We start from the raw sequence: 12,397 nt of genomic DNA on the forward strand, positions 1-12,397 counted from the left end.
ATTTTCCCTCCAATTCTCCAAATTCATCAAGAAGCTTCAAGAACCAAATTCATTGGAACTTCCTCATTTCTTCGCCAAGTCACGAAATTCTTCTTGCTGCCTCTTCCATGGATCATGATCTTGAACTGTTTTGACTAATCCATGCCAAAAACCTCACGAATCTCAACTGTTCATTCTTGGCTCATCAATGGCAATTTGCAATTTCTTCCAATAGAAGCAACTTCGAGCTAACATAAGCACTCCAGTCAACTTCCCTATCATCATGCTGCCATCTGTTTTGAGGAAACACGCGCCAAAGCTCAAAGAACCAACACTGTCTTCAATTTAAGGTGTGAATTCGAATGTCACTATTCTTTCAATTTCCATATGCGTTCTATAGTGCCTTCCATGTAGATGATCATGATGTAGGTAGTTTTTGATTTAGTGAACTATAGGTTGAGTTATGTTGATTTTAAGATTTGAATGCAAAACCTAATTTGATCGATCCGGATTGTACAGTTAGATTTAGGTTGATTAGGTTACATATTCGTGATCCTGATGCTTAGACGGTTCCAATGACTATAGGTTTGTGAATTTTTGTTGAACTTTGTTCTTCGCGTGTTCATGAGATTTCTGGAAATTTTCTTGAGAAAGAGATGATGAAGTGGTCGTTTGATCCGTTTTTCTCATTTTCCGTTTGAAATTGCTGTTTCCCTCCAAGCCTGGCCAATAGGAACATTCCATTGCCGCGTCTAGATACGACGTCGTTTTGGTGGATGTCAGCTTAATTACAAAAATGCCACTCCCTCATTTATTAAATATTAATTCTATTTTCTTTTTCATTTCTTTTTTCATTTTGTGCCATGATCTTCAAAAATTCCTATAGGATTCAAAAATCATCCAATTTTTGTGAGGTTTTTTGCATTATTCTCATGAGAATGTGTAGAATTTAATGGATATTTTTTGGAATTTTTTGCATGTGTAGAAAAATAAAATGCTTAGACATTGTTTGATGTGTCACATTTTTGTACATGTTGCCATATCTATCATGAAATGCTCATACTTGTAAATAAATGGATGAAATTTTTTGTGCTTATTCTGGACATGTTGAGGGTGATTTCCATGTAGAGTTTGTAATTTTTGGGTACTTGGTTGATTAGATATGATTTTTTGAATCTAGGTGTGACAATTTGTGTCACACCTAGCTAGGTCAACTTCATGAATTTATTTGCATGACCTAGGGTTGTTGGATTGAGTTGAAATTTTGCATGAATGATCATTTAGTGTGTCAAGATAACATGTGAATTTTTCTGGAATTTTTGATGGAGTTTTCTATTTGATTGATAATTTTCTTCACTGTATGCTCATTTTGCAACATTGTGTGACACATGTTTGTATTTCTTTTGTGAAATGCTCATATGGTATTGGATGGATGTGAAATTTGGTATGTTGATGCTAGACACATTATAGGACATCATGCTTTTGGTCCCATTCATTTCCAATATGTTGTCACTGTTTTATGAATTATTGAAGTGAATGCTTGTGTTGATGCCTTGAATTGGCTTGAATAATTGTGTCTGGATTTCTTGATTTTCATTGACCTACTTTCTTTTGTCCAATTGAGCTGAAAATTGACATGCTATACATTGAATGTGTCCTGTTTAGGTGTGAATTATTTGAGGATTTTTGGAATTGTTTTGGTATGCTTTTGATTGAGGTCATTCTGTTGGGACATTTGATGTTGCATTTGACCTAATTTGACATGTTTTGGTCATGAAATGATAATGGTGAATGGTATAAGCATGGGACCAATTGCATTTGCTTTTGAATTGTTTTAATTTGATTTTGGATTGGTTTCACTTGCTGTTGAGGATTTTTTATCCCTTTTGGACCCTAGGCTTGGCCTAGTGGTCTTGTTTCTCACATTTGGTTTGACTTTTCAGGTTAAAAGTGCAAAAGGCTTAAGGAGAATGCTTCAAGTCAATTAAATTGAGATTGTTTGATGCTTGTGAACTAATTTGATTTTGTTTTGTAGATTGTGATGCTTGAGCTTGAGCTTATAGTTTGCATTTATGTGCATTAACCTGTGTTGTTTGTACAGATTAACTGATTAACCATTTGCTGTTTACTGTTGGTTTGTCTGAGTACTGATGATACTTGATTGATTTCAGGTACATTTAGTTGCTTACAGTTCCTTGAGAACTTGCTTGCTGGTGCTTGGTTTTTAAGCCAATTGAGGTAGGACTTCTATTCTCCATGTAGTCTGGAAGACCTGGCCTGTTACTTGGCCAGGCAAACTGTCTGAAGTCCTCCTTAAGAGGCGATGTTTGTGCTTGTTTACATTTGTGCCAAGCAGGTAAAGACCTTGATTAAGGCAATTGGTGGATCATAGAGATATGCAATCTATCCCCCACTATTCTGTTGAGTCGTCCCTCTGCTCACACCACTGTGTTAATGCATTGGGACACAAACCCAAGATCTTGTACTTTGTATAGTTGTGTCAGAGTCTTTGAGCGTAGAAGGGTCCCTCCATTCTGGACCCACGCTCCTTTGTCTGAGGCTCTCCCTGGTCAGGGATAAGAGCTGTGAAGTCTAATCTTCACTCATCTTTCATCTGCTTCACCTTAGCCCCGCAATGGCAAGGTTAAGAGCGAGCAATACCCATGTACAGATGACTTACTTCGGCAGTCAAACCCATTGTTTGAGCCCACTTGATTGGTTATAGTGTGTGCTTTGTGAATATTTGTTTGCTTGTATGCTTGTATGCTTGCTTTCTTCCTGGATAGGGTTAGCTTGCAGTTGTGCAAGTAGGTAGAAACCTCAACTTAGGGCAATGATGCATGACAACACTAGGCTCGAGTACAGCTCCCTGGTAGTGTGTCTTCCCTTGGTTTCTGGCTAGATTTTCTTCCCCTTGAGGGGGAACTACATCGCCCTGATCCTTGTTCCAGACGAGGTATGTAGGCAGGAGACCGTGCGAGGTCTCTCCGGGCACTTTTTTTTTCTTTTTGTGTGTGTTTGTTTGACAGTTGCTAGGCTCGAGTTCCTGACTCCTTAGTAACCTGTTGTCTGTTTGTTCTTGTGTGTCAGGATATGGATGTAAGACCAGCGATTGGCTGTCCGTATCCTGATTTGTGTTTGTTTGGTTCGGAAGCTGACGTAATTCCATCGAGTGGTTGTCGGGTTCCATGTTTGCCTGCTTGTTTGTTTATTTGTTTGGCGTGCGTGAGCCGAACTACAGTAGCTCTGATTCTCGTTCCAGACGAGATATGTAGGCATAGGATGCACTACGCCAAAAATGACTTTTAACAGCGCATCTTAGACAGCGCTTTTAAAAGAAAGCGCTGTCTAAGGTTAAAATTAAAATAAAACACGGAAAATGTTCCAAAAAAATAATGAAAGCGCTGTCTAAGGGGGGGTCTTAGACAGCGCTTTCTAAAAGCGCTGTCTAAGACCCCCCCTTAGACAGCGCTTTTAGAAAGCGCTTTTAAATATAGACCTTAGTCAGCGCTTTTGATAAAGCGCTGTCTAAAGTCTTTAAATTAAAAAAAAATTAAAACCAAAAGCGCTGTCTAAAGTCTTTATTCCCTCCATGTCACAAAAAAAAGTTATTCCCTCCCAAATCCTAAAAATCCTACATTCTTCTCCCAAACCCTCAATCAGAGCTTGCTTCTCTTTCTCCCAAATCCACTCCCCCTTCTTCCAACCCTCAATCAGAGCTTGTTTATCCTGTGTGAAAGATTCTTCCCCTAAACCCTAACCCTTTCCCCCATTATATGTATGATTCTTATCCTGTGTGGTTTTTCACTACTGATTGGATCCGTGCAGGCCAGAAGTTCCGAACTCTGTTGGAGTGTCCGATTTGGAAATTCCAGTTTCTTCTCCTGTCTTGGCTCGAGATCCGGGCCAAGCCAGAAGTTCTGATTTGCATTTTGAAACCACAGGTTCGTATTATTTATCACTGTTTTATCTCTCTCTCCGTTCGTATTTTTGATTTATTCTATTTGATTTACAGTTTCTGGTAAATTGTGTTTTACTTGTTTGTTATTGAGGAGTTTTTTTATTTTGTTTGGAAGTTGAACTGCTACTGAACTGAAGTTTTATGTTAATATAGCCTTGTGTTTTGGTGTTTTATGTGGTTATTGATGAAATAGTGTGATTGATAGGTGAGGTTATTTGTGTTATTGAGTAAATGGCGTCCAATGAGGGATTTCTGACTGAAGGACAGAGGGAGATGTTGAAAATTGCTAGTGAAAATGCAGAGAGTTTGTCGGCTTTATCGTCTTCGCCCAAGTCACCGTCGTCCTTGCTTGCTGATCATCACATCAAAGCTCCCGCTGGTGGTAAGGCTCAGACTGCTGGGATTGCTGTGAGGCATGTCCGAAGGTGTCACTCTGGGAAGTATGGGCGGGCGAAGAAAGGTGAGCTGTGTGTTCTTCTGATATTTTGTTTTTGAATAGATTATCTATGTAATTTGATCCTTGTAGCTGAGCCTACATAGTGGGACAAGATTTAATTGTTTTTGTTGTGGATTATCTATGCTGAGTTTATTCCTATTAAGTTCCTATGCTGAGTGAATTACACAATAACTTTGATTAGGTTGTTGGATTTCTTGAGAAAACGTTTGTGGGACTAAGTTAATAGCTGGGATAAGAAAGTTTCAAATACTAAGTTTCCCTGTCTTGTGCCGCCAATGACCTTTTTTTCTTTGCTGGGGAGAATATTGGGATTAAATGTTATTATGATTATTATTATGATTTAGCTGTAGGATCAGCCTTCCCAATCTATAAGAATTGATAGGTAGTAGTGTTATCCAGACAGAGTAGTATACCACGTTTGAGATTACTAGTTGATACATATAATGGTGATTGGTGATGAATGCATTTCCAGTACGTGAATATTTGGGCATAGAGTTGCTTCCTTCCCCATCATCTCAGGGTGGAAAATCATTGATTAATTCTGACGGCGAAGCTGTATCGATGCTTATTTCACACTATTACCAACAAAATGTATTTTGCTACCACGATGCCAGTCTTATTGATCTTGAGGCATAGTGGTAGACATCATTGCAAAATAAGATTGAAACTTCATTTGTTTTGAGGGTGAAAAGTAATATTGCATTTACATTTTAAAGTTACTAAGTTTCTAGTGGGTCCACTTACACATTGTATTATTTGGATGAGTTGATTATCCAATAAGTGGTTGTCTAGTGTTAGTGGTGTGATTTTATGTTCAATTGAATGATAACATATACAATTAAAAAAGTGATGAATATGACGTGGCATCAACTTTACTCTTATGATTAATCATTATTGATCCAATCCTCGAAAACGGAAAGAAACATAGCTGACAGATAGGAAAAAAAATGGCAATGACAGTATCAAGTAGGCAGCTATTCATAGATGGAGATTGGAGAGCTCCTATCCTCAACAAAAGAATTCCAAACATCAATCCTTCCACTGAAAACATCATAGGTAACTTAGTCCATCTCATCTTACATTGCAACATACTATCACTTTTTAACGTTTAGAACTTATTATAATAAATAACTGCTACTAAGTTATGTGCATGGTTGATTGATACACATGCAGGAGATATACCTGCTGCTACTAAGGAAGATGTTGATCTTGCTGTGGATGCTGCTAAAAGAGCCATTTCCAGAAACAATGGTAGAGATTGGTCTGCTGCTTCTGGCTCTCTTCGTGCTCGCTATCTTCGAGCCATTGCTGCTAAGGTTTCTAATTCTTTTTTCTATTTTTATTCTTCATGGATTACAGCACCAGATTATGGATACTTTCAATTTTAGGACTAATTGTGCGTGTCTTGTCCTTTTTTTCTTTTCATTTGTCACAGATAAAAGAGAAAAAGAATGAACTAGGGAAGCTGGAATCAATTGACTGTGGAAAACCGCTGGAGGAAGCACTAGCGGATCTGGTAATTAGTATTTGACTATTTGTTATTGAAAAAACATGTTACCATTCATTGTTTGCTTACATAGGATTGGAACTTTTGTGGTTTGATTATCTAGGATGATGTTGTTGCTTGTTTTGAGTACTATGCTGGGCTTGCTGAAGGGTTGGATTCAAAGCAAAAAGCTCCTATATCTCTTCCTATGGATACCTTCAAAAGCTATATTCTCAAGGAGCCTATTGGTGTTGTTGCGTTAATAACTCCATGGTATCTTCTTTTTCTTCATTTTCGTAGCTTATGAATATTTTTTTTTCGGTAATCCATGTAATTGGTGTTATATATTAGGAACTATCCTTTCTTAATGGCAACTTGGAAAATTGCTCCGGCTCTGGCGGCTGGTTGTGCTGCAATATTGAAGCCGTCTGAATTGGCATCTGTGTATGTTCTTATCAACTATTACAAACTTGAGCATTATTTTTGTTAAGTTGATATATCATGATTTCTTATGGTTTATAATTTTAGGACCTGTTTGGAGTTAGGCGAAATATGCAAAGAAATTGGCCTTCCTCATGGTGTTTTAAATATTGTCACTGGATTAGGCCATGAAGTCGGTGCTTCTTTGGCATCCCATCCTGATGTAGATAAGGTTTGAAACTTCTAAAGCTAGATCTTGTTGTATATCTCGCGAGTGTTGTTATCTTGATGTTTTTGAGTTTGCTAAGATATTGTACCATTGTGCCCTCTATTTTGATAGATTTCTTTTACTGGTAGCTCAGCAACTGGGAGCAAGATTATGACAACTACGGCACAGCTAGTCAAGGTATGCAAAGAAAAGATAGGAACCTTTCTGTTTTTTCTCTCGTTATTATTGTTATTAATCTTTCTCCTTTTGTGATTTCTTGTGTGCAGCCTGTTTCACTAGAGCTTGGTGGAAAGAGCCCGATCGTTGTTTTTGAGGATGTTGACCTTGATAAGGGTCGGTGTACCTTCGCAAATATGTATTTATGGAATCACATTTTCTTGCATTTTGGCATCACATTTTATGAACCGCACGTATTTTGATTTCTTGTATTGCGAATTTTGGGTATCCGAAACCTATGGCATGATCCAAAACATTTGCTCATATGCCGTTTATAATTTACTGATCTGTCTTCCATCATTAAACAGTTGCTGAGTGGACTGTCTTTGGCTGTTTCTTTACTAATGGTCAGATATGCAGTGCAACATCTCGACTTATTGTGCACGTAAGTTATAGATGCTCTTAAGTTCCCTATTCCGTCAACAATTCATCATGTTCATGTTCTGTTACTGCCAAAATTGAACCAAGAATCACCATAAACTTGTTCGTAAACATGCATTTGTGGCTTTTTTTTTTCTTTTTTTCTTCTTCTGCATAAATGGTAGGATTAGATTTTCTTACACTGGTAGAATTTTGTCTGAAAACCTTGTAGCAATTCCATTTGCTTTGACTTTTAAAAAATTGTTTAAGTTAAACACTTTTACTGTTTCAGGAAAGTATAGTCGTAGAATTTGTGGATAAACTTGTCAAATGGGCCGAAAACATCAAAATTTCGGATCCGTTGGAAGAAGGTTGCAGGCTTGGACCTATTGTCAGTGAAGCACAGGTATGTTTTTCTGTTTATCAATTCTGTATACATGAGATGTTACTTAGCTTACCACATGATGTTAAAATCACACATCAGTTATTCGTAGAGAGATTGAAAGAGGCAATTGAGTCTTACTTATCTTTCTTATATGATTCAGTATAAGAAAGTATTGAATTGCATCTCATCGGCTAAGAGTGAGGGTGCAACAATTTTGACTGGTGGCCGTCGACCCGAGGTATGATTATATCCCCGAATGTATGTACTTGGTTCAATTTTTCTGCATTTGTCATGAGAAACAATAACTTGTTTTTTATAAATTCAATGGCAGCATTTAAAGAAGGGATATTTTGTTGAACCAACCATCATAACCGATGTGACCACCTCGATGCAAATTTGGAGAGAAGAAGTATTTGGACCTGTACTCGCCGTGAAAACATTTAGCACCGAGGAAGAAGCTATTAATCTCGCAAATGACACTCAGTGAGTTTGATGAGCTGATATTAATTTCACTTCTAAACCATGTTTTTCTTCACTTGTGGATTGATGCCAATGCTTCAAACTTGATATTTCACAGCTATGGTTTGGGGTCTGCTGTAATGTCAAACAATTTAGAAAGATGTGAGCGTCTATCTAAGGTTAGACTAATCCAAGATATTATCATCCTATAAAACAACAAAATGATTAGATTTCTTCTAACTTGATGGTTTAAACTTTGTATTGATTTTTGCAGGCTCTTCAAGCTGGAATTGTATGGATTAATTGTGCTCAGCCAAGCTTTATTCAAGCACTATGGGGAGGCATTAAACGTAGCGGCTTTGGCCGCGAATTAGGAGAATGGTATGAACCTTGATTCCTAAAATCGGCAATATGTCTTTAATAAGAAATCTGAGAAGTGGAGTCTGAATTTTTGTTGTTGTTTTTTGATTCAGGGGACTTGAGAACTACTTGAGTGTGAAGCAAGTTACTAGGTATACATCGGATGAGCCGTGGGGCTGGTATCAATCACCTTCAAAGCTGTGATAGTTAATCATATTTCTAAAATCTGGCATGGAATTAGGTGTTTGTGTGAGTAACACCAAGATATATAATGTTATGTTATATAAACTGAAATGCAAGATATTGAGTCATCTTTGAATATGTCAGTTCTTGATTATTAAATCATATCAGTAACTTTGTATATATTTTGATACATTTAAGGCAAAATTGGTTTGAATTGGTATATATATATATATTTGTTAGCCAAAAATTGGTAGAAAAAAGGCCAAAATGGCATATATAAAATGTGATAATTGTCTGTCAAAATCTGGTTGAAAACAGGTAGAAATTCTGGTTTATAAACCTGGAAAAAATATGGTTTAAAACAAAAGCTTCAAAAATTTTCGTATACCTTAGACAGCGCTTTTGTAAAAAGCGCTGTCTAAGGGGGGGATTAGAAAGCGCTTTAGGCAAAAGCGCTGTCTAAGGGGGGGGGGGGGCTTAGACAGCGCTTTTTGAAAAGCGTTGTCTAAGGTATACCTAAAAAAATTAAAATAGGAGGGTCTTAGAAAGCGCTTTTGGCCAAAGTGCTGTCTAAGGGGGTGGGGCTTAGACAGCGCTTTTCAAAAGCGCTGTCTAAGGTATACCTAAAAAATTTAAAATAAGAGGGTCTTATAAAGCGCTTTTGGCCAAAGCGCTGTCTAAGGGGGGGGGGCTTAGACAGCGCTTTTAAGATTTAAAAAAGCGCTGTCTAAACCTTTAGCAGCGGAGGTTTAGACAGCGCTTTAAAGCGCTGTCTAAGGCTAAAAAAAGCGCTGTCTAAGGTCTTGTTTGTTGTAGTGATGCGATGTCCTAGCGAGCTCCCTTCCTCTTAACCCCACCTGTGTTGTCTTCGGTGTGTGTGTGTGATGTTTTGTTTTAGCAACCTATTCTTTATTTTAGAACGTGGATCCCGTCGAGTACGACGGACGTGAGGGGTGCTAATACCTTCCCCTTGCGTAACCGACTCCCTTACCCTTTCTCTTTGGTCGCGAGACCATGCTTTTTCCAGGTTTCTCTGAGCGTTTCCTTTCCCTATTTTGGGATAAATAACGCGCAGTGGCGGCTCTGTTTGTGTTTTTGTTTTAGCCCGCCGGTTGTTTTTTCGCGGATGCGACACATTGTCCCCAATGTTTCGAAATAAGATAAGGAAGAGTTACCTGGCAACCTATTGCTGACCACTGGTGCCCTCGCCATCCTGAGGTGGATGACGGGATCGGTTACGACGACGGTCTCTCTGATCCATCCTCGCCTGCAGGGCATCTTGAGCGGTCCTCACCTTCTCCCCCGGTTTCCCTCCTCGAAGAATGAATCCATTGAACTCCATTTGAATGCTCTTGAAGAAGATGAAGTGGTTGGTGAAAAGGTTGGATTTTTACAAAATCCGACGGATGAAATCGAAAATGGAAAGTGGATTAATGATTTGTGTGGTATGGTGGTTAGGAAAGTATGAGCTTTTTGTGGGTTCAAGGATGTTTTCTCAAGGTGAAAAAATGGGTTTGGGAGGTTGTAAGTTGCAAAAATGGTGAAGAAAAGGGGTCTGCCCCGACCATTTACAGACGCTGTGGCGGGTGCCACAGGTCCTATGGCGGGCGCCACAAGGCAAAATCTGGTTGGGCCGGATTTTGGTCCTTTGGCTTGGGCTTCTCTTGTCTTTTGGCTTTGAGGGGTCTGGATAGCATTTGACTTGTGATTCTCCTAGTTTCTTTGACTTGCATAATTTTTATAAAAGTAAAGACGAAAATAAAAAAAATAAAACTGAAACAAAAACAAAAACAGAAATTAAATATAAATAAATAAATAACTGAAAGATTAAAATGCAAATAAAATAAATATAAAACATATATAGATAAAAATAGAAATACTAATGTATAGTAGTAGTTTATATAATATTCTAAAGGCGATAATATAAAATGAGTAATGCAAATACGATAAATAGATAAAAGAGAAATAAAATGAAATGGTGAGATCAGGTATTAGGGGTGTCGTCTTCCTGAGTGGATCCACGGAGCACGGCTATCTCCTGCCTGAGCTCTGCGATCTCCTGATATAGACAATCGATTTCAGTAGCATGGGTGAGATCAGACACTCCCATCTGTAAAGTTAGGTCCGTCACCTCCTGTCTAAGCGCTGCGATCTCTCTACGACACTCAACAATCTGGGTGTGGATGTCGGGTGTCTGCAATGAATGATTATTAGAGAAAACAGTGATTCTAGGAGATGATGGTGTAGGTGTGTATTCAGCAATGGGTGGCGATCTCGGTGCCTCGACGGTCTCTCCCTGGCCCTCTAGAGCATAACTCCAATTCGCTGGATCATGCACACTGGTCATCATAGGGTCTGGCAGTGTGAAGTAATGGATGGCCTCGTTGTCGACTAGCAATCGGAACTGACATGGGTGGAAATAGGCTCTCCTCATCAATCCTCTGGTCAAACAGAAATCGATGTCCATGGTCGTGTATCCACAGTAGGTCCGAAGATGTAACAGCTTGCGATACAGACCTAAAGCGACAACAATCTATGTGATGATTCCACCAACATGGATGACTCCTTCGGTGGATCTGGAGATACCGCTGAGATTATTCAATAAAAAGTTGCCACATGCTACTGGGTGAGACTGGGATGCGCAAAATAATAGGAAGATCTCCTCTTCACTCAATAGTGTCTCTGCATCCGGTCTTCCCAGGAAGGAATGTGCTAATATCATCTGAAAATATCTGAAGGCTGGGTTATGTATGACATAATATAACTGCGTAGATGGATCCTGGCTTCCGCCACCTGATATATCACTCCAAAACTTTTCAACTTCCTTACCCAAGAAATATCCCATAGGTGTCTCCGGGATAGCATCAGGGGTGGTCTGGAAACCCAATAAGTCGCCGAACTCTTTCTGGATGAAGGAGTACTCAACTCCGAAAAGCCTGAAAGCAGCATACCCATCTGGTCCAGAATATGGGTCATAGTCGAATGAACTCAGGAACTCCAAAGTCAGGTTCCTATATGTGTTACTCAAGTCATCAGCAAACTCGTCCCAGTGAAGCTGGTGGCTAAGGAATCAGATACTAGGCTCGATACCCAGTGCCTCCATACAGTGATGGTCAGGATAACGTGTGGGTGCCATAGGGCGCTGATACAAAGCAATGTAACGCTTCCTCTGAGCATTATCTCTGTAGGCCACATGCATGTCATCAAAATCCTGCATCCTGGTAAAAGTTAAGAAAGTGATCCTGAAAATACAAACCATTCAAATCTTAGTCTCAATGCACAATATGATAAGAAATAAATTAAGAAAGTAAAATTAAATAAATGCGAAAAAGTAAAATGAAAAAATCATGGGTTGCCTCCCACGCAGCGCTTGTTTAACGTCAATAGCTTGACGATTAGAATTTATACACCTGTAGTAGTAGGAATCGGTGGATCAATCAGGGTGTGGCTTGAGTAGTATGCTGGAATGTCTCCTCCTTCGTAGAGCTTCAGTCTTTGTCCATTTACAATGAATGGACTACAGGTATCGTTCTTGATTTCTACGGCTCCGGATCTCAGAATCTTTGATACTTCGAAAGGACCAGTCCATCTTGAACGTAGCTTTCCAGGGAAGAGTCGTAACCTAGAGTTAAAAAGGAGAACATGGTCGCCTATATTGAAATTTTTCTTTACTATTCTTTTGTCGTGATAGGCTTTTGTTCTCTCTTTATATATTTTTGCATTCTCGTAGGCAGATTGCCTAAGTTCTTCTAATTTATGAATGTCTAGGGTACGCTTTTCTCCAGCGGCTAAGTAGTCTAAATTCAAAGTTTTAATGGCCCAATAGGCCTTATGCTCTAATTCGAACGGTAAGTGACATGATTTTTTATAAACTAGTTGATAAGGAGTAGTTCCTATAGGGG

At 38.9% G+C, this 12,397-nt stretch overlaps 1 protein-coding gene across 1 annotated transcript; it reads left to right on the forward strand.

Annotated features, from left to right (window-relative positions):
* The first annotated feature begins 3,761 nt into the window (after window positions 1-3,761).
* On the forward strand, window positions 3,762-8,719 carry LOC127085696 (aminoaldehyde dehydrogenase 1, peroxisomal-like). The gene is made up of 17 exons (XM_051026192.1): window positions 3,762-3,923; window positions 4,146-4,400; window positions 5,358-5,453; window positions 5,571-5,713; window positions 5,833-5,913; window positions 6,008-6,156; window positions 6,235-6,327; window positions 6,412-6,535; window positions 6,644-6,709; window positions 6,799-6,865; window positions 7,057-7,133; window positions 7,401-7,514; window positions 7,654-7,731; window positions 7,825-7,976; window positions 8,071-8,131; window positions 8,227-8,333; window positions 8,426-8,719. The coding sequence occupies exons 2-17, from the start codon at window positions 4,172-4,174 to the stop codon at window positions 8,514-8,516; spliced, it is 1,728 nt and encodes a 575-aa protein (XP_050882149.1). The 5' UTR covers window positions 3,762-3,923; window positions 4,146-4,171; the 3' UTR covers window positions 8,517-8,719.
* Window positions 8,720-12,397: the final 3,678 nt, after the last annotated feature.

Source organism: Lathyrus oleraceus, chromosome 5 (genome assembly GCF_024323335.1).
Source record: "Lathyrus oleraceus cultivar Zhongwan6 chromosome 5, CAAS_Psat_ZW6_1.0, whole genome shotgun sequence".
Taxonomy (NCBI): Eukaryota; Viridiplantae; Streptophyta; class Magnoliopsida; order Fabales; family Fabaceae; genus Lathyrus; species Lathyrus oleraceus.